Below are 19,822 nucleotides of genomic sequence, written 5' to 3' on the forward strand. Positions count from 1 at the left end.
TGCATGCATTCTTCAATTTTTTTTTTCCCCTTAAGCGGGGAGGAAAGTAAACGTTCCTAGTTCCTGATCCCTTTAGTCGCTCATCCCTCCAGCAGTCTTTTTTCTCTCAGGGCGGGAGGAAAGCAAAGGGAAGGGAAGGTTTACTAAGTACTCCTCCATAGCCCCGTTCTCCGAGTTCCACTTCACTTCCCCACCCCAGACTGTCCCCACGCCGTTTGCTACAGCCTCTAGCCTCGCTTAAGAAAATATCCCTCCGCTTTCGGCGGGGGCAGCCCCACCCACAGTGCGGGGCCTTTTCTTCTCCTTCCCCCTCTTCCCCCCTCCCCCCCCCCATTCTCCTGCAGCAAGGCTTGAGGCAAACTGGGACAGTTATGACTAGAAAGCCACTGCCTGAGGGACGGGACGGGACGATAGACTAGAGTACATTGAGGAATGCCGGGCAGGTTTTTTTTTTTTTTTCTCTCCAAACTTTTTGCCGGGACACGAAGCGGTTAGCCAGCTTCCGGGCCGCTGGGCACGAGGCCGACCAGGGTGGGGCTGAGGCGATCCGGGCTGCAGGGTCGGGGCGAGCTTCTCTCTTCTACACCGCCCCTCCTCCCCCCTTCCTCCCCAGTCCAGGGGCTTGGCCGGTTCTTGTCGGCTTCTTTTACTTAATTTCCAGAATTCCACAGGTCTCTGGAGTCCAGGAGGACACAAGTGTCCGATCCCACTGCCTGACACCGCCCTAAATCCTGCTCCGGATGGTGCCGGATTCTAGAGCTCGTGGCAGGCACTCACCTCCCAGATCGCCTGACCTCTGCCTTTTTCCCCCTACCTTCCCTTCTCCCTTCCTCCCTCCCCCCTCCGCGTCTGCACTCACGGGAGGGCGAGGCAGAAAATGACTGGAGGGGTGGGGAGGAGGCCCTGATTTGGGGAGATAAGCTAAAAGGAGGGAGAGGTTTGGGTGAGATAAGTGAGGTCGGCTTTGGGTATAGATGGAAAAGGGATTGTGGGGAGAAAGAAGCCCAAGACCCAAGTGAGTCAGACCGACTATTGGGAGGCGCAGACCCGGGCTGGGAGGGTGGTGCGTCACCAAGTGTGAGTCTCCCAGGCGCCTGGGGAAAAAGCTCTCGGCTGGGAGGAGACACTAGCAACTCCCAGCCGGGCAGTTTGCTTTTTCTCCTGCAAACACACTTTACTGTTCTCCTTCTTACTAATAGAGGGAGGAAACGCTGAGTAAACCCAGGGGCAGAGTCTCGTTTAGAGAAACCAGAGGCTGAAAGCTTCAGATTTGGTCAAGTTAAAAGATTGAAGGCCTCAGAAGCAGAACGAAACAATTACAGAGAGAGGTGCAAGGATAGAATGAGGGACTCGGGTACAAAGGACAAAATTTGAAGATAAAAGGAAAAAGAGACATGGGGATACAAATGATGGCACATAAGGATAGACTTGAAGATAAAGACAGAAGCAAAGACCCAACGAAAGACAGATTCGAGAAAGGGAATTGAGACTAAGAGAAAGGGAGACATTTACAAAGATTGATTCAGAAGTAGTCGGCACTAGGACAAATAGAACACTAATACTGGAAAACGGAATTTTTATAAAGGGAGACCAAGAAGAGAGACAGATTTGGAAATAGACAAAAGGAAACTAAGAAATAAAAATATTCAGAGATAAAAACAACCTTGCCAAGAAATAGATACCTAAGTATATCATGGGATCATAGCTTAAGAAGCAGAAGGGTTGAGGAAACTGAAATCTACAATATTCACACACATTAAAAAATGGTAGCATCAAAACTTACATTTCGGTCTTCTGGCACAAAGCTAGAACTCTAGGATATGCCAGGATGAAAATTCAAGAGGCAGATTTGTGAGGCACAGCAAAACAAGTAAATTCCAAATTATACAGTCTTTGATTTTGGAAGGAACCTCAAAGATTATCGAAGTCCAACTTCCCAATGTAAGAATCTCAACAGCATCATTGTCAAGTGTTCTGTAAGCCTATATTTGAACTAAACTTTGGGAGATAGAAAAAGAAACTGGGGGAGATTCAAATGGACATAGATATTAAGGGGCAGAGAGAGGGAGACAGGAAGAGATTCAGGTGGAGAAAGACATTAAAAACACTCTATAAAAACAACAACAAATACACACACACACAGATGGGGGCAGAAAAGAGATTTAATACAGAGACACAAGGACCCAGGGGCAAGATTTCAATGGAGAAACAAGGAGATAAAATAGAAGTAAATAGAGAGGAAAAGAGACAGAGACTGAAGTCTACAAAGGTCTGTCTTTAAATTTGCACTGTGTGAAAAGTACAGGGCTCCTCTCCTTGGAAAACGATCCTTGAAGATGGAGCAAGCAGCAGTTTTAAGAAATCTAAAAAGGACCTTCTTTTTACTTCATTGATAGTAAAAATCTGTATTCATACTGAAGATTTTGGGCCAGATACTCATGCCTCCCAAATTCTCAAGTCTTAAACCCCACAGCTGACATTGCTATCTTATCAGGAAGTAAGTGGATGAGGCTAGCCTCCCCTCCCCCAAGACCCCTCAGCAGTCTATGCATGAAGGGGTAGAGGCTCAGGTTACCCATTTGCCCTTTCTTAAAGGTCCATCTTTAACCTTTGCTGCTGGAAATTCAACCCAGGCAATGGGTAAGAGAAAGGCTTAATACCTGCACTGGGCCCGCCTCCCTCTCTCCCTTCTCCCCTCTCCCCTTTCAGCTGAGCCCCCTTCTTGGGGAGTGAAATTGGGAGAATGACTTTTTGGGGAAGGGCACAGCATCAGTGGGGGTTGGAGGAGTGTCTTGGGGACTAAGAATTTGCCTTTGGTGGGCAACTTGTTGGCTGCCAGTCACTAAGCTGGGTATGAGTAGATAGGGGAGGAGCTAAACAGAAGGGCGGGGTCAGTAATAAATGCCAGGCTTAGGAGTGATAGCCACACACTGTCCCAGCAGCAATCGGTACCCCAAGACCTAGCCCAAGGAACTCCAGCTGTGGTGAGACTTCTCAGGCCCCCATTCTAACCTGATAGAGCAGGGGCAGGGGCAAGATTCTTTCCTCCATCCCCTACACTAAGTTGTAATTCATAGCCATAGGTTGGGGAGAGGCTGGAGAATAAGGAGGTTGGATGGGATGGACAGACAGCTGAATGGGGGAAGAGGCTAAAGGACACAAGGCTTTGGAGAGGATAGGACAAAGGAAAGAGAGACAGGGTAAGGTATAGCCAAGACATGAGGATGATGGGGAAGAATGTAGGGAGTAAAGTAAGTGGGGAGGGGAAGATAGGATGAGGAGAGAGGGGGAAAACAAGGCTGGGAGAGAGGAAGAACTAAGGGAATTATAAGTAATATAAGGAACGTAGCAAATTCAAAGTTATGGTATTGAGAACCCAAAGGTAGGGACAAGGGTAGGGTAGCAGGATAATGGAAATAAAATAAAGGGAAAGAGCCTGAGAAGATTGGAGGGAGATTAAAGAGATTGGGGGGCAATTTAAAAGAAAATATTTTCTAGCTTAAATTGGTAGGGGGTTGGGAGTTCTGAGTAAGGAAAGGAAGCTGGGCCTCTCTGCTCTATGACCTTTCTCTAGGCTATTTTTAGTATCAGCACCTGCCTTCCTGGCTTGGGGAAAGACTTAAAGGGCATGGAAGGGTTGGGAGGGTTTGATTTTTTTTTTGGTCCTTTAAAAGTTTCTCCACTGAAAAAATCTGCAATCATGGCAATGCAGAAGATTTTTGCAAGAGAAATCCTAGATTCCAGGGGGAACCCCACAGTGGAGGTGGATCTACACACAGCCAAAGGTGAGAAGGAAGCCTGCATATCTTCATATATAGCGCCAATTACAAATCTTCTTGACTTCTCCCTTTATAGCCCATCTTGAATTCTTATAATACACATACCCTTATTATCCCTTCTTGGTATAATCCAAGCCTGAACTAAATTGAGTCCCCTAATCATTCAAACCCTGGACTTCTCAGCTAACCACTTCTCCTGCCCCCAGGACACAGAAATGAGGTGTATTTATCCTTGTCCCTATTTCTCCTTGCTTTGTTTTGGAGCACTAGAAACCTAGGGTTTTTTTTCCAATTGGGCTCTGAGAGGGGAGCAGTATTAACTCATTTCTACCTCTTATTCCTCAGGCCGATTCAGAGCTGCTGTACCCAGTGGGGCCTCCACTGGGATTTATGAAGCTCTGGAGCTGAGAGATGGAGATAAAAGCAGATACCTGGGGAAAGGTCAAATATCACTCTAAAGAGAATGTATTTGTTTGGGGAGAAGTGGGAGAGTGGGCAGAATACTGTATCCAGTGTACTCCATTGTTGAATTTAAGAGTCTCTAATTTAGGAAGTCAGAACCTTATTGATCCCCAACTTATGCTTTTTTCCCTAGGAGTGCTTAAGGCTGTGGAACACATCAACAAGACTTTGGCCCCTGCTTTACTGGAGAAGGTAAATGTCAAAAGGACTGCCAGAAATCTCTCAACTCTGTCCCTACTCATCCCTACTCCTAGTACTTTCCCCATTCTGAGCCTCATGGGTCCTTGCCTAAGGATGGCTCAACCATGGCCTTCAATCTCACTAGGCTTTTGTCTCATATTCTTCTCTCATCCAGAAATTAAGTGTTGTGGATCAAGAAAAAGTCGATAAATTCATGATTGAACTTGATGGAACAGAGAACAAATGTGAGTAAGGGGACTGTAAGGGGACTTTAAAGGGGGAAGGGATCACAGAGAATAACCCCATTACCAACTGGAGAGGGGGGTTGGAAGGGAGAAAATTTTCACTCCAAGTAAAAAAGTCTCTCACATCATTGATTTCTCTACAGCTAAATTTGGGGCCAATGCCATCCTGGGTGTGTCTCTGGCTGTGTGTAAGGCAGGAGCAGCAGAGAAGGGGGTTCCCCTCTACAGACACATTGCGGACCTTGCTGGGAACCCAGAACTTGTGCTACCAGTACCGGTTAGCTTTTCTTGACCCTGGGACCTGATCACATTCCTTTCAACTTGGCCTTAAGACAGTTTCCCCCCCTTTTCAAGGATTAAAACTCTTCAGAAAGTCTAGAACTTAGTTTACTTCCCACAGGAACCATTTCCTAAAATATAGCCTCCTTCTCTGTGATACTTTGTAGCTCACCTCTCTGTCCTGTCTCCAAGGATAATCATCTTCAAAGTCTTTCCTAAGTCTCATCCTGCTTCCTGCAGTCTTTGGTATAGTCTGGATCACTCATATCTCAGTTGCAGTCTAACTTCAAATCAACAAATTTATTAAGCTCCTACTATGTCCATGGCATTGTGCCAGGAACTCAGGATACAGAAATGCAAGGAAGCATAATCCTGTTGTCAGTGATTTTAGAGAACTCATATAAACTACAAATGGGAATAATACAAGATAGAATGTAATAATGGCAAAATGGCAAAAAACAAAACCACCCTTCCCAGTATAGAATAGTAGCTGTGTCAATGTGTGTGTGTGTGTATCCACCCTTGGAAGAGATAGTACCTGAGCTAGGTACAGGAATTTCCTTCTAAGGAAGTGGATTTCCTTCCAGCTCTAAATTTATAATCCTTATTTCAATAGGCAAAAATATGGAAAGAATGTATTACAAGGTGGGGGTGGAGAGAAAACAGGAGAGGAGGATCTTTGACTGTGATATAGACTGAACAAAGGAGTTAAAAGAATGGATCATCATATGCCCAAAACTACAAGAAATATTATTTCACAGGACATTTGGTCATCACATTTTGTAATACTAATATTAAAAAAGATTAGGAATATGTTGAAACTGGATGGTAGACAGCCTTAAGTGAAAGATAAGGAGTTTATATTCTATAATATAGGATAGTGAGCCATTAAAGACTTTTAAATAGATTTTTGCTTCAGATGATTTTAGAAGTTGTGTAAAGGGTGCACTTACATCAAGAAAACTGCATATTAAATTTGAAGTTGGGGGAGGGAATGGAATGGTGGATGAAGGGAGATAGGGCTGAGAGACAAGTGAAGGTCTGAGAAAGTAGATGAACAAATAATAGTGGCATTAGGATAGACTTATGATATGTGGTAAAGGTAGAACCAACTAGAGAACCAGTTGTCTAAATTTTTTCCCATTTGTACAAAGGGACTGTTTGCTTTTTAAGAACAAGGGCCATGTTTTAAAGAGTTTCCTCCTGAATCAGTGAATTAAATCCATCTGTTAGGGAAATCTTTTGAATCTAATGTCCAGTCTGCTCTCTATGGCTCAAGTCTATCCTCATGCTACAGTCCCTAGTCTTATCTCATTCCCTTTCTCCCACTGTGATCAGATTTGAACCTCCCTCCACTTAATTTCCCCTAGGCCTTCAATGTAATCAATGGAGGATCCCATGCTGGAAACAAGTTGGCTATGCAGGAGTTCATGATCCTGCCCGTGGGGGCTGCATCATTCAGAGAGGCAATGCGTATTGGGGCTGAAGTTTACCACCACCTTAAGGGTGTCATCAAGGCTAAGTACGGGAAAGATGCCACAAATGTAGGAGACGAGGGTGGGTTTGCCCCCAACATCTTGGAGAACAATGAAGGTCAGTCAGTAGTGTGAAGAGGGGGTAAAGAAAGAATGGGTCCATAAATGGAACAGGGGAGAAAAGGGTAGACTGGGATACTATTCCTTTAATTTCCCCTTTATTCTCAGCCTTGGAGTTACTGAAAACAGCCATCCAAGCAGCTGGTTATCCAGACAAGGTGGTGATTGGCATGGATGTTGCTGCCTCCGAGTTTTACCGAAATGGAAAATATGATCTTGACTTCAAATCTCCTGATGATCCTGCCCGGTATATCTCTGGGGAGAAGCTGGGGGAGCTATATAAAAGCTTCATCAAGAACTATCCTGGTAAGGGAATCAAGGACCCCATCTTCCCTTTTCCTTCATAGAACTCAGGAGCTCCATTCCCTTGTCTCTTTTCTTCCCTAATTCGTTTTCTCTCTACTGTTTTTTCTTTGATCCTAGTGGTCTCTCTTAATGCTACACCTAATAATAGTTTATATGTCTTTAATGATTTAAGACTTACAAAGAGCTTTTCTTCTAACACTCATTTTCAGGTGAGAAAACTCAGGCTCATAAATCATTAAATTTGAGAGCTAGAGGGGACCTCATCTAATTCAATATTCCTTTTCTATAGAAAACTGGGGTTCCCAATATAGAGCTTCTGAATTGAAACCCATTGTTCTTATCCCCCTTGTTCATGCACAGGAGTAGAGCTGTGAGTTGAACCTAGGATGTGACGCACGTCCACTGCTTTTTCTGCTCAATCAAAAAAAATCAAAATCTGCTCTCTGTTCTTTTTCTAACTCTCTTTTTCTTCATTCCCCACACAGTGGTTTCCATTGAAGACCCCTTTGATCAGGATGACTGGGCCACCTGGACTTCATTTCTTTCTGGAGTTGATATCCAGATTGTAGGTGACGACCTAACTGTCACCAATCCTAAACGCATTGCCCAGGCTGTAGAGAAGCGAGCCTGTAACTGCCTCTTACTGAAAGTCAACCAGATTGGCTCTGTCACTGAATCCATCCAGGCGTGAGTTCCCAGTGGGCACACTGGAGGGAGATGGAAATCACCTTATACTCTAGGAATTCATCCATGAATGAGTTATTCTCCCCTACATGTATATTCTTAGTATTATTTCCCTCTATCAAGAAGCTTTACCAGGAAAAATCAAGATTTAAAAAATCCAAAAAATTTTGCTTCCTACTCTTCACCATGAGATGAGTAATCATTTCCTCATTACTGTCACCCCTGTCAAGAATCCGAACTATATGTTTTATGTACACATGACTCACTACCCATTACTTTTCTCCCCCAATTAAGGTCAATCAAGTACACATTGTTAAGTATTTTAAAAAAGATGAATGAATTGGGTTCAAACCAAAGTGATCATTGGATCACAGTTCTAGAACTGGAAAGAATCTCAAACCATCTAGTCCAACTTCCTATTTTTAGAGATGAGAAAATTCATCTTTAAAATAAGGGAGATTGATTTTGCCCAGGGGTCCTCTGGATATTAGGTTATCAAAAGGCAGAGTTTGAACCCAAATCCTGATTCCAGAGCCAATGCTCTTTCCACTGTAATGAGGCTGGGTTCCTCTCTCTATAGTTGCAAACTGGCACAGACTAACGGCTGGGGAGTGATGGTCAGCCATAGATCTGGAGAAACAGAAGACACCTTCATAGCCGATCTAGTGGTGGGACTCTGTACTGGCCAGGTAGGGAGCTACATATCCCCTCATCTCCTTGTGACCACCAAAGCCTATCTATCTAAGTCTTCTGGAAGCTTTTATCCATTCTTGAATTTCTTCTTTGCCAATCTGTCCCCAGTCACTGGATTATGGAACTTTTCCACATGAGTCTGTGACTTTCTTTCTATGTTTCATTCCATTAGATCAAGACTGGGGCTCCCTGTCGTTCTGAACGTCTGGCTAAATACAATCAGCTCATGAGGTACCCCAACGTTGCAGGGGGGAGGACTGAAGGCTGTCTAAGGGAAAAGTGAGACAGAAGTAGAGCAAGGAGTAGCCATTCTCACTGCTGTTTTATTCTTGCTTTAGGATTGAGGAGGCACTTGGAGACAAGGCTATCTTTGCTGGGCGGAAGTTCCGTAATCCCAAGGCCAAGTAAATGGAAGAAATGCTCTTGATCAACAGAGACATTTGAGTCCATCATTATCTCCATCACTCCTTTCAATAAAGTGCTTTGGACAGTAAGAATGACTAGAGTGTCATCGTTTGGGATCATAAGATTTCCTGGTCTCAGGAAGGGGGCAGGAACAAGAGACTTATGTGTTGAAAAGGAAGCAGCAGCACCAGGGAATAAAAAGACTATAAACTTGTAAGGCAGCAGATTTGAGGAAGGTCATATAGACCTTCCCCTTAGCCAGTTTCCTCATTTGTAAAATGGAGATAATAATATATGTACTAGCCATATCCTGGAGCTGTTGTGATCAAATAAGATGACGAACTGTTCAATCACTTTATAAATCAAAGCCCTGCATAAATGTAAGCTACTAATAGCTGTAAATGAACACTGGGGAAAGAAGGAAAAAACAAAGGTTGGTCAGAGAGGAAATTTCGGCTGAGCTGTAGGAAGGAGACATGATATAAAGCCATCTTGGGGTGGGGATGGGGGGAAGTGGGAGAGGGATAAGATAAAACCCTGAGAGAAGTTATAGATCATAGAAATGAATTGTTGCAATAAAGGTGGAGTGGAGACATAGGTAGCTGTATTTTATACAGCTATTAGGGAAAGATCACTTGAGCAAAACAAGCAAAGTGACTTCAAGAGGTATATAGGGTACAGCTTAAAGGTTCTAGTCCCAGCTCTTGCCACTATCTTCCCATGTGATGTTGACAAGTCTACTTTACCTCTCTGGGACCCATTTTTCTCATCAGTTAAATCAAGAGAATGTGAAGGTTTTTTTTTTTTTTTTAAGCTCCAAAAATTCTAATTCCAGTGTCTGACCCTCTCCCCAAAGCAAACATACTTGTCTCAAGGTCCTTGCTTTTCTTTCACACTCAAGTCACTCCCAGGAAGGATTCAGATATGTGGTTTGCCCCATGCATGAAACAGCACATGGGGTCAAACGGTGTTTATTGAGCATAAAGTTACCCTTAGCCTCGAGGGAAGAGAGATACCCCCAGGAGAAGGGAGGATAATATAGATTAAATATTCACTCTTACATTCTGTCACATCTTTTAGGGGAAATTGAAAGGAGATTCATTCAAGTACCCCATATACCCAACATTTAAAAAATCTAAAATCACTCAGACCAGATTACTGGAGGAGAGCCTCCATACTCATCTCCCCATCCTAATGGTTCCATTGGGGATGGTGGTGGTGGTCAGAAGTCAACCCCTGGCATGGTCATCAGAAGTCAAGATAAGGTAGCATTGTAGTGCCTGCAACTTCATTCATGTCCCCATTCCCCCTTTTCAAAGCCACAGGGGTGTTGTAAGGGGGAAGAGATAGAAAGACAAAGGACCTAGGAGCTGGGAGTCCCTTCCTCTCCACTCTGACGAAGGCGTTTCTTGGCACGGATCTCATTCATGGCCTCCTCAATGGAGCGTGTGTCCCTCTTATTGGCTACTGGAACTAGGAATGGGAGCAAAGGAGGAATGTGAAGGGACTAAGAATTTTCTTAGTACTCAGTTTTCTATCCTGCCATCATTGCCCTTATAAACCAAGCTATCCAGAGCCCTAATTTTCCCTTGATTCCAAATCTCTTTCCTCTTCCCCTTGTTTTTCCCTTACTTCATCCCATTTACCCCATCCACCATCGCTCCCCATCCTCTTACCACAGCCATAGGTCTTATTGGCCTGTAGCATATGGGCAGCATCCTTGGCGGCCCCTTTGCCAATGAGGTGACTGTATTTGTCTTTGTAATCACTCACAGGGCTCACGACAACAGGGCCCTGCTGGGCAGCTTCTTCTTCCTGCCACTGGGCTAACTCCTAAAAGGGAGAGTGGGTGGAAATAGACTTTGGGGTTAAAAGTCTGGTTACTAGATCCCCTATGGAAAACAGGGATTGGAGGGAGTCTACAACTGGCAGAGGCATTTATTTTACCTTAAGTCTCCGTTTTTCCTCTGCCTGCTGTGGATCCCATTCTTCCCCACGGCGGTATGAATCAAGCTCTTCATCAGAGGGTGCAAATTCCTTAGGAATAAAGGACATGATATAATCAGTGTCAAGGTTCCACCTTGATCCAAATGGTCCTGTCCCCTGACCTCCTGAGAAAAGGAATGGTAGACTAAAGAAGTAGGAGAGAAGAAAAGGACGTCTTTCTCACCTTCTTAAAGATCATGACATATCGACATTCATCATCCTCCCCAAAAGAGAACGATGTCAGGCCAGCCACCTCCACAACATCATGTCTGGGTTGAGGAAGAGGGAGAATGAATGTGCATGGAAGGGCGAGAAAAGCAGAGGACCTGGGAGGGTTTGTCACCCCCCTTCCCACTCCTCCCATCCCCTTGTCCCTATAAAAGGATTCTTTTCCCCTCTGCTATTTCTTTCCATCTTTACCTTAACCTCTAATAATAATCACAATAATAATCTTACATTTATAGAGTTTTTACTGTTTATAATTTATCTCACACACCTCTCATTTGATGCTCATAACTGACCATTTTACAAACGAAGAAACTGAAGTCAAACCTTAAAGGAACTTGCCCATGATCACAAAATTGACAAGTGACTTGAATCAGGCATTCTGACTCCACATCTAATTCTCTCACCATAACTGCCTCCCCAGTGTCCTGCCCCACTTCTCCACCTCCACCCCTATTCTCTCAGCCCCTTCACTCACAATATACTCCTCTCAATCTTGTTCATTGGCTGGAACTTTCTCTTGGTCTGACCACTGTCCTGGATGAAATCTGAAACCTCTTTCTCCATCTTGAGAAGAAGTGGACAAAAGAGAAGCCATAAGATGAGGGTATTCTTTTCCACTCCCATCCTACTGCACTCAAATGGAACCAGCTACACTTCCAGGTCTACTGCCTCTCTCCATACCCAGTATTCTTCAAGGTTCTTTTTCTCCTAGAAAATCAACCCAACCTCCCAATTCTGAAATTTAAGGAGTTTCTCCCAAAATTTACTTTCTATCCTTCTTGCCACACTTACCCGCTTTCGAAATTCCACTTTCTGACGCTTTTCCTGCTCCTGCAATTTCTTCAAGCAAGCAGCCTGTTCTAGGAGTGAGAAAGAGGCTCTGAGTAATCAATCAATAAACAACTGTTTACCAATCACCAACCACCAGGAACTGTCAGGTACTGGGGATCCAAAGATGAAAGTTAAATAATCCCTCTCTGTAAGGAATTTTTACATACCCGTGTGCACACACATGTAGGTATATTCAAAATAGATGCAAGATGATTTGGAGGGGAAAGGCTTCATGTTAGATGGTGGGGCTTGAGCTTAACTATACAGTAATCTTAAATTTTGATTGCCATTTTTTTGTTTTTTAAATCCTAACCCCCGCAACCTCCTCCCAATCCCTTCTTAGGTCAATCAATTTAGTAAAAAATATTTTTTAAAGAAAAAACAAAAAATAAGAGGAAGAAGAGAGCAAAAAGTCAGCAAATCCAAGAAATACATTTTAAAAATCTGATAACAAAAATGTAACATTCTCTTTTCCTGCACTGTTCCCCAGGAAGGAGTAGGAGAGGGAGGGAGGAAGGGAGAGAGAATGTGAATGTGTGTGTGTGTGTGTGTGTGTGTGTGTGTGTGTGTGTGTGTGTGAGAGAGAGAGAGAGATCCTAGGAGGTAGTGGGCTCCCTCAAAGGTTTTTAAGTAAAGGCTGAATAATTATTTGTTATGTTTTAAAGATTCTTCAGATAAGGGACTAAATCTCTGACCTCTGCTGTCTTCTTTAATGCTCTGGGAATTTTTGTGCTAATCACATCAGAATCAATAATTCTGATTCTATATGTTAGGGTAGGAGTTAAGCAGAGGATAAATTTTAGCAGTTGGATGGGGAAAAAATGTGACAGTTTTGTTTTCACTAACCTCTACCTGAAATATAGCACTTCCTTCAATTATGAATATAGGTGACAGACATATTTCTGAGGCTTCACCAGACTGCCAAAGGGGTCTATGACACCAAAAAAGGTTAAGAGTTTCTCTTTTAGGGAAAGACTATCTATTTGACAAAAAGCTGATTTATTCACCACTGGGGATATTTAATTCATCTAATATTTATTAAGCAACTATTGTGTGAAATGTTAAGATATATACAAGGAAGATGACTAACAAAACCATTCTCTACCTTCAGGACTTTAGATTTTTACTAGGGAGGATTTAACATATACAGATTTAAGAGAAGAGTAATTTAGAAGGGAAAAGGGAAGGATGAAAAAAATAATAAGTATTCTGAGAGGTCAAGAGAAGGAAAGGATACTTTTGGCAGCTTATGCAAATGCATATGTAAGAGATGGTACAGTGCAGGCAACAGCCAGGAATGTACTCTAGCTGCATATAGTGGATGAAAAAGCCTAATATGAAATAAGGCTCAGAGGCTGGGGATACAAACTGTTAGATCTATAGCAATATAATGGAAAGATTGAGATCTAAGTTCAAATTCTACCTCTGTGCAATCTCAAGTGGATCTCAAGTACGCCACTTCAACCTTAGTTTCTTCAATTGTAAAATGAAGAGATTTGACTAAACAGTATCTAAGGTCTCTTCTGACTCTAAGTCGCTTCAGTTTCTTTGTTTATAAAATGAATAATTTGTAGGACTTAATTGTCAAACTTCCTTAAATTTCCTCTCATGGAGGAAACTTCAGTTACCAATACTAGGATTGTCACCTTCATAGCAATTTACTCTTAAAAGAGTTTCCTGGGACACTGAGATATTCAGTAACCTGTCCATTATCACACAGTCAGGATGGGAATGATTCAGCTCTATAAAATCGGGATAATAAGAGCACTCAACCTCTCTGGGTTGTTGTATAGATGAAATGAGATCACATTTGCAAAATGCTTTGAATACCTTAAAAGTGTTATGTAAATGTTATTATTATTATTATTACACATAATTTCTGTCCTCAAAAATCTCATAATCTATTTGGATTAAATTGAGAAGTTTTCTCTGTTGATCTATAAGGAGTCAGCTTGGCATCTTAACTCTGAAAACAAATGTCTAAAATTATCATCATCCTTTGGGGATAAACAAGACAAAAAAAAAAGAATTATTAGATTCCAAACTCCTACTTTTTTTTCTCTAGCATTCTAAGGTGTATTTCACATGGCTCAGTATTCATCCCTGCTTTTTTCAGTGTATCTTTCAACTTTCATTCTAGAAAGTAATAGAAAGAACCTGAATTCAGGAGACCTAAATTCTAGTCCTGGCACTGCCATTAACTAGGAGCATAATCTTGGACACTCAACAAGTATTTATTAAAGGCCTACTATGTGCTAGGCTTAAATATAAATACACAGACAGAAAGAATGAAACAACCCCTCCCTTATTCTATGTTAGGAAAAACATGTAGCTAGGAAAGAAAAGCAATATTAGAGGAATGGGAAATCAGAAAAGACTTCATGTAGAAAATGGTACTTTCACTTCATTATAAAGGATGAGAAGGGCATTATGAAGTGATAGTAAGGGGTGAATACATGCTAGAATGACGGATGGTCAGTCCAAAACCATGGAGTACAGGAAGAGGCTAGAAAGATAGATTGGGGCCACATGATAAAGGGTTTTAAAAAGCTAAACAGAGGACCTTATATTTAATTCAAAAGAAAACAGGGAGCCACTGGAGTTTGGAGGAAGAAATAATGACAGTCTGAACTAAGGACTTAAAATCAAGAGATGCTATGAAGCTTAAAAACTACCAGAGCTAGATAATTTAGGTGAAGGAAAATGAGGAATTGAGCACAACATCAAGGTTATAAACTGGCATCTTAGAAATAGAGTTTGGAAGAAAAGTGATTTTGGAGGAAAGATAATGAGTTCTTTTTTGGAAATGTTGAGTTTGAGATGCTTTTAAGGTCATTCAATTTTAAAGTTGCAATTTCCCTCTCCTCCTCCCCCCCACTTCCAAGACTTTGCTTCCTTCTCTATAAAATGAGAAGGGTGGTCTAAAGCATGAGGTCTCTTTCCATATTTTCAATTTCCTGAACTAATCAGCTCGAGGAAAACATGACTTCAAGGAAAACTTTAATATCACATGGAACAGTTAGTTCTATAGGAACAAAGTTGTAAATGATATACCAACAATTTTTTACCACCTCATAATAGACTTCTTTGACTTTGCTGTGGGTTCAGGTTATGATATTATAGCAGAGGGTTGTTTAAAAAAAAAAAAAAAGAGGGAGGAAGAAAAGCAAATAGCTGCCAAGTTTAGGGAATAGTAATTGGGTCAGTGTGGATAGAATTAACAAGTATTTATTAAAAGCCACCTATTGTGCCAGGAATTGTGCAAGATGGAAAAGAGCCTCTAATGCCTAGTTAGAGGAATCTGTATTTTATCTTAGAGGTAAGAAGCTGCAGAAAATGAGCGGCATAAAATCACATCCAGACAGAAAATTACAGACACTGATTGTGGATTGAAGCATAGTATTTTCAATTTTTTATTTGTTTCTTTATTGTGGTTATATGGAAATATGTTTTAAAAGGACATCACATGCTTAATTTAATCTCTATCAGTTGCTATCTTGGGGAGGGGAGAAGTAAGGGAAGAAGGGAAAAAAATTGGAACACAAAGTTTTATAAAAATGAATGTTGAAAACGATCTTTCCATGTATTCAGCAAAATAAAATATTTTTGAGAAAATAAAAATAGAAAATGAGTGGCATAGTTAGAACTATGCATTAGAAAATCATTTTAGTAGTGGTATGAAAGATGTACTAGGAATCCAATTAGGAAGCTATTGTAATAATCCAGATAAAAGGATAGAAGGATAGATTCCAGATAACTTATGAAAGCAGAATCAAAAAACCTGTACAAGGGTGTTGAGGAAGAGGGAAGAATAAGAATAAACCAAAGTTATGAATCTGGAGCTGAGGTTGTAATAACAAAACTTCAAATGAGAGCAGTTAAGGCACGGGATGGATGCAAGAGATCTTGTGGAGGTGGAAAATGTTTGGAACCTGAAACAGAAAGAGTCAAAGATGGTTATTATGAAATTTCAACTGGGTGATGACTGGGAGAATAGTGTTTTCCTTAACTGAAAAAGTGAAGCTTGGGAAAAAGGTTTATGAAAAAAAAATCAAACTTGGGTTGTGCTGACTTTCTCCCCTTTGTGGGGACAATGTAAGTGTCAGGTTTCTATCGTCTCTGGTGTGGGTCTGACGCAGGAAAGAGAAAGTAAATTTGTAAGAGAAATAGAAGAGTAAAAGGAGTGCTCTGGAATGGCGACAGTCAAGATCTCAAGTCCGTTGAGAAGTATGGGGAGCCCAGAGGGCCGTGCCGAGGTGCTGGCCACGCCCAGTCCAGCACAGCAAAACAGCCTGGGGGAGTTAAGGAATCTCCCCAGTAGCACGGCCAGGGTAGGGCTCCTTCCAGCTCATATTATAACCAATAAGCTTGATTTCAAGCTCCACGCGTAAAGGAAAGCTTCCCACAAGAATTACTAGGTAAAAAGCCCGGACGGACCACACTGGGTAAATACGCTGAAAATAGAACACAAGACAGGACAAAGTAGATCGAACTGCTGGGAATGTGCGCGCGCACACACACACGTTACTGATAGGCATCGAAGAAGGAACTTCAGCCAATAGGATCCATAGGGGCTAAGGGCGGGGAGAACAGAGTTCAATTCAAATGGACAGATAGCAGGAGAGAGCCAATAGAATTGCTCTGTTCCTAGACAGGCAGATCCTAAAAAGGAAAAGAAGACGAGTAGGGCCCAAAGGTTCCCGAGTAGCAGCCACAAAGCAATTTCCCTAGTCTTCGGTCTGCCCACATGCCCCTCTCCACTTTCTCATCCTTACGGGCTGGGGAGCCAGGCTCTTACTTTATCGGGAAATCTTTACATTTCCCATGACCCGCTTCTCCTTTCTTCACTCTAAAACTCTCGATGTATCCTCTCACTATTTTCTTCTGGGCCAATTCCGATCTCCTCCCTTCTCCGGAAGATCCCTCCATTGATCGATCCTCTCGGCTCTTGATTTTCCACCTCTTCTGCGCTGCGGGTTTCCTACCGCCTCCCCCTCTCTCGGAGCTTTCAACTATCTTTTCTCTCTCAGCCAAACTTTCAGAAAAGCTCCAACCATTCATGGCTTGTGCTTTCTCTGCCCTCACTCAATCTTTTGCTCTCATCACTCAAATTGCTCTCAGCTGATAAATTTCGTGACATTTTCTCATCCTTCTTGACCTTTCTGCTGCATTAATGTTAAGGACGTGCGCCCAGAAGCACACTTGCCCCGTCAAGTATCATGAAGGCACCTGTCGTGATCAGGGGCCTTGGTTCAAATTTCACTTCAGACTACTTTCTAACTCGATTACCCTGGGCAAGTATTCAAACTTTACTTAGTTATAAAATGAGGAGTCTGGATTCTGGGTCCTCTAAAGTTCTTTTCATTTCTAAAATCTATGACCTGTGTAACTTCCAATTCCCATGGGTTTAATGATCATTTCTGCAGCTATTTTATAGCTCTACATATCCAGCCTCTGTCTCTACCCTGACCTTTTCCATATGACTAACTTTGTCTATTGAGCACTGCATACACGATGTCCTGGAGAAATTTCAAACTCAACATGTTCAAAACATGACTTATGATCTTTTCCCATCCCCATTCTTCCAAACTTCACTGTTTCTGGGGAGGAATCAATCATTTAATATTTCTCTTGTTTCATCCTTGACATCTTACTTTGCCTCATACAATATATCCAATCATTTCCAAACCTCCACAACCTCCTTTGAATCCAAAATCTTTCTATTCACATATGCCTCAACAACCTTCTAATTAGACTCCTTGCCTCATCTTTTCCTACTCCACACAGCTGCCCTGGTAATTTTCCTTAAACCCAGATTGGATGATTTCACTTTCCTACTCCAGTAAATAAAATCCGTTCGTTTTAGCTTTTAAAGCTTTAGCCCCAACTTTTCTTTCTAGTTTCATTGTATTTTATTCCTGTTTTTCTAGACAGGAAATAAGAATTGATTAGGGTCCTATTGTGTCGATTCTAAATGCTGAGAATACAAAAAAAAAAAAAAAAAAAGGCGGCAGTCCCTTCAGCAAGGAACTCACAATCTAATGAGGAAGACAAATAAAAAGTTATGTAAAAACATATAGGATAAATAGAAAATAAGAAAGGGAAAGAACCAGAATTAAGAGGGGTTGGGAAAGGCTTCCTGTAGAAGATGGAATTTTAGTTGGAAATTAAAGGAAGTCTGGGAAACTTTCAGGCAGAGATGAGGAAGAAAAGCATTCCAAGAATGAGAGACAGCCAGAAAAAATGCTCAAACTGACAAATGGAATGTAACTGAAAATACATGGTGGGCTATAAGGTATAATCAGACTGGGGGCAAGAGTTGGTTATAAAGGATTTTGATCATTATACAGTGGGTTTTGAGTTTGATCAAATCGACAGGGAATTTCTAGAGTATATTGAGTAGGAGGGTGACATGGTTGGACTAGAAGTTTAGGAAAATCATTTTGGAGGCTGAACGATGGACAGACTGACATTGGAAAAGACTTAGAGGCGACAAACCCACGAGCAAGTTATTGCAATAGTACAGAGGTGAGGTGATGAGGGCCTACACGAGTGTGGTGGCAGGAAAGGGGGTCTATTTGAGAGATGCTGCAAAGGTAAAATGGATGGTCCTTGGGCAACAGATTGGATTGGGGAGGGGGGGAGAGACTGACAGCAGAGACAGTGAGAAAGTGGGAAGATGGAGTGCCCTAGGGAGTAATAAATTTGAGGGAAGGGTTTGGAGGAAAGATAATTTAGTTAGACTGGCCTCTTAATTCCTTAAGAATAGTGCACAGATTTATGCCTGGAGCGAACTCCCTAATTACCCCAGTGTCAAAGAATTGCTTTCTTTCAGGAAATCAACTACCACTCTATAAGACTGTTCCCGATCCTCTCAACTGCTAATGCCATTCCCTCTGGAACAACTTTGCATTTGAGAATGGGGGCAAATCTCTATGATAGGGGATGAGGATACTCTTTTTACCAACATAATCGGAACTTTCACTGAAAGTAACAGTTAGCATGTATTCTGAAGTTTGCAAGAACACTGTGCCCATTTGATCCTCAAGAAAAGTCAGTGATGTAGATGGTATTAATATATCCTTTTACAGAAAGAAACAGGTTAAGGACTCGGTCGCCTTGGGCACTAAGTCCCTTGCCCAGGGCCACACTTCCACTCAGAAACTTCCTTTAATGGAGTAGGCTCCCTACCCCTTATATTACATATATATTTACATATGCTCTTCAGGAACCTCCGCTTTAGAATGGAAGTTACTAGAAGGTAGGTTTCTTTCTTTCAGGTCTTCGTATTTCCAGATCCCAGCACAATAATGAGACCGTGGGGACGTTCAATGAAAAGTGGATTGATTGATTGACTGAGGCAAAGAACGGAAGAATGGGTCCATCCACCAATTGGAGCACAGGATAGAGAGAAAGAGGACGGGTGTGGCTTGGCTCACGGCTAACCAATCGATGCTCGCTATTTGGGAAAGGGAAGAGAGACAAGCGGGTGTTTCTACTAATAGGAATAAAGGACTGCGGAGGGGAAGGATAAGAAAAAAGAGCTGGGCCTAGAAACAAGCATGGGGCCAATTGCCGTCTCCCTATCGCTGACTGACAGAGCTGGTGTCCAATGGAGTTTTCAAGGGGACGCCGATGGGCCCAACAGGGGGGTCTTTAGAGTTAAGGGGGCGCCAGGCCGAGAGCAAGGAGTGAACTCCCGTAAACCAGAAGCAGGGTGCGTACTGGGGCTTCTTACCTCGGGCCTTGCGGCGAGTCTCCTGGTCACCGACGCTGGGCGGCTTCTCCATCGAGCTCAGGATAGAGCCCAGTAGGTCCGCCATCTTGGGAGAGACTAAGTGGGGGCGGCACTGCCGCCTTAAAGGGAATGACGAAATGCCTTTAAGACGATAAACTGCCGGAGGCGGAAAATCATTCTTCTCCCCACCCCCACCCCACCACGTCCTTCTCCATTTCAATAGCTTTACCTATTAAAGGGGAAGGAGGGACTGCCCCAAAGATTGGCTTGGAGCTTCTCTATTTCTCCTAGAATCTTGGGCAGTGGCGAAGTAAATGCCCGAGGCTGCATCCACCCTCCTCCCTCTCCAGGTTTCTGAAACCAATTCCCGTCCCTTCCTCTTAGGGGGCACCCTGGCAGTCGCACCCCGAC

General features: G+C 42.6%; 2 protein-coding genes across 2 annotated transcripts; one reads left to right on the forward strand and one right to left on the reverse strand.

Moving 5' to 3' along the window:
• The first annotated feature begins 2,868 nt into the window (after positions 1–2,868).
• Positions 2,869–8,720, forward strand: ENO3 (enolase 3). The gene is made up of 12 exons (XM_051995932.1): positions 2,869–2,984; positions 3,675–3,785; positions 4,125–4,220; positions 4,375–4,433; positions 4,597–4,666; positions 4,810–4,943; positions 6,316–6,538; positions 6,649–6,846; positions 7,332–7,533; positions 8,111–8,219; positions 8,396–8,454; positions 8,562–8,720. The coding sequence occupies exons 2-12, from the start codon at positions 3,701–3,703 to the stop codon at positions 8,629–8,631; spliced, it is 1,305 nt and encodes a 434-aa protein (XP_051851892.1). The 5' UTR covers positions 2,869–2,984; positions 3,675–3,700; the 3' UTR covers positions 8,632–8,720.
• Positions 8,721–9,545: 825 nt separating this feature from the next.
• Positions 9,546–19,641, reverse strand: SPAG7 (sperm associated antigen 7). The gene is made up of 7 exons (XM_051995941.1): positions 19,412–19,641; positions 11,635–11,702; positions 11,318–11,406; positions 10,799–10,883; positions 10,576–10,665; positions 10,305–10,461; positions 9,546–10,101 (listed from the first exon to the last, which is right to left on the reverse strand). The coding sequence occupies exons 1-7, from the start codon at positions 19,494–19,496 to the stop codon at positions 9,992–9,994; spliced, it is 684 nt and encodes a 227-aa protein (XP_051851901.1). The 5' UTR covers positions 19,497–19,641; the 3' UTR covers positions 9,546–9,991.
• Positions 19,642–19,822: the final 181 nt, after the last annotated feature.

This window comes from Antechinus flavipes, chromosome 4, assembly GCF_016432865.1.
Source record: "Antechinus flavipes isolate AdamAnt ecotype Samford, QLD, Australia chromosome 4, AdamAnt_v2, whole genome shotgun sequence".
NCBI classification, from domain to species: domain Eukaryota; kingdom Metazoa; phylum Chordata; class Mammalia; order Dasyuromorphia; family Dasyuridae; genus Antechinus; species Antechinus flavipes.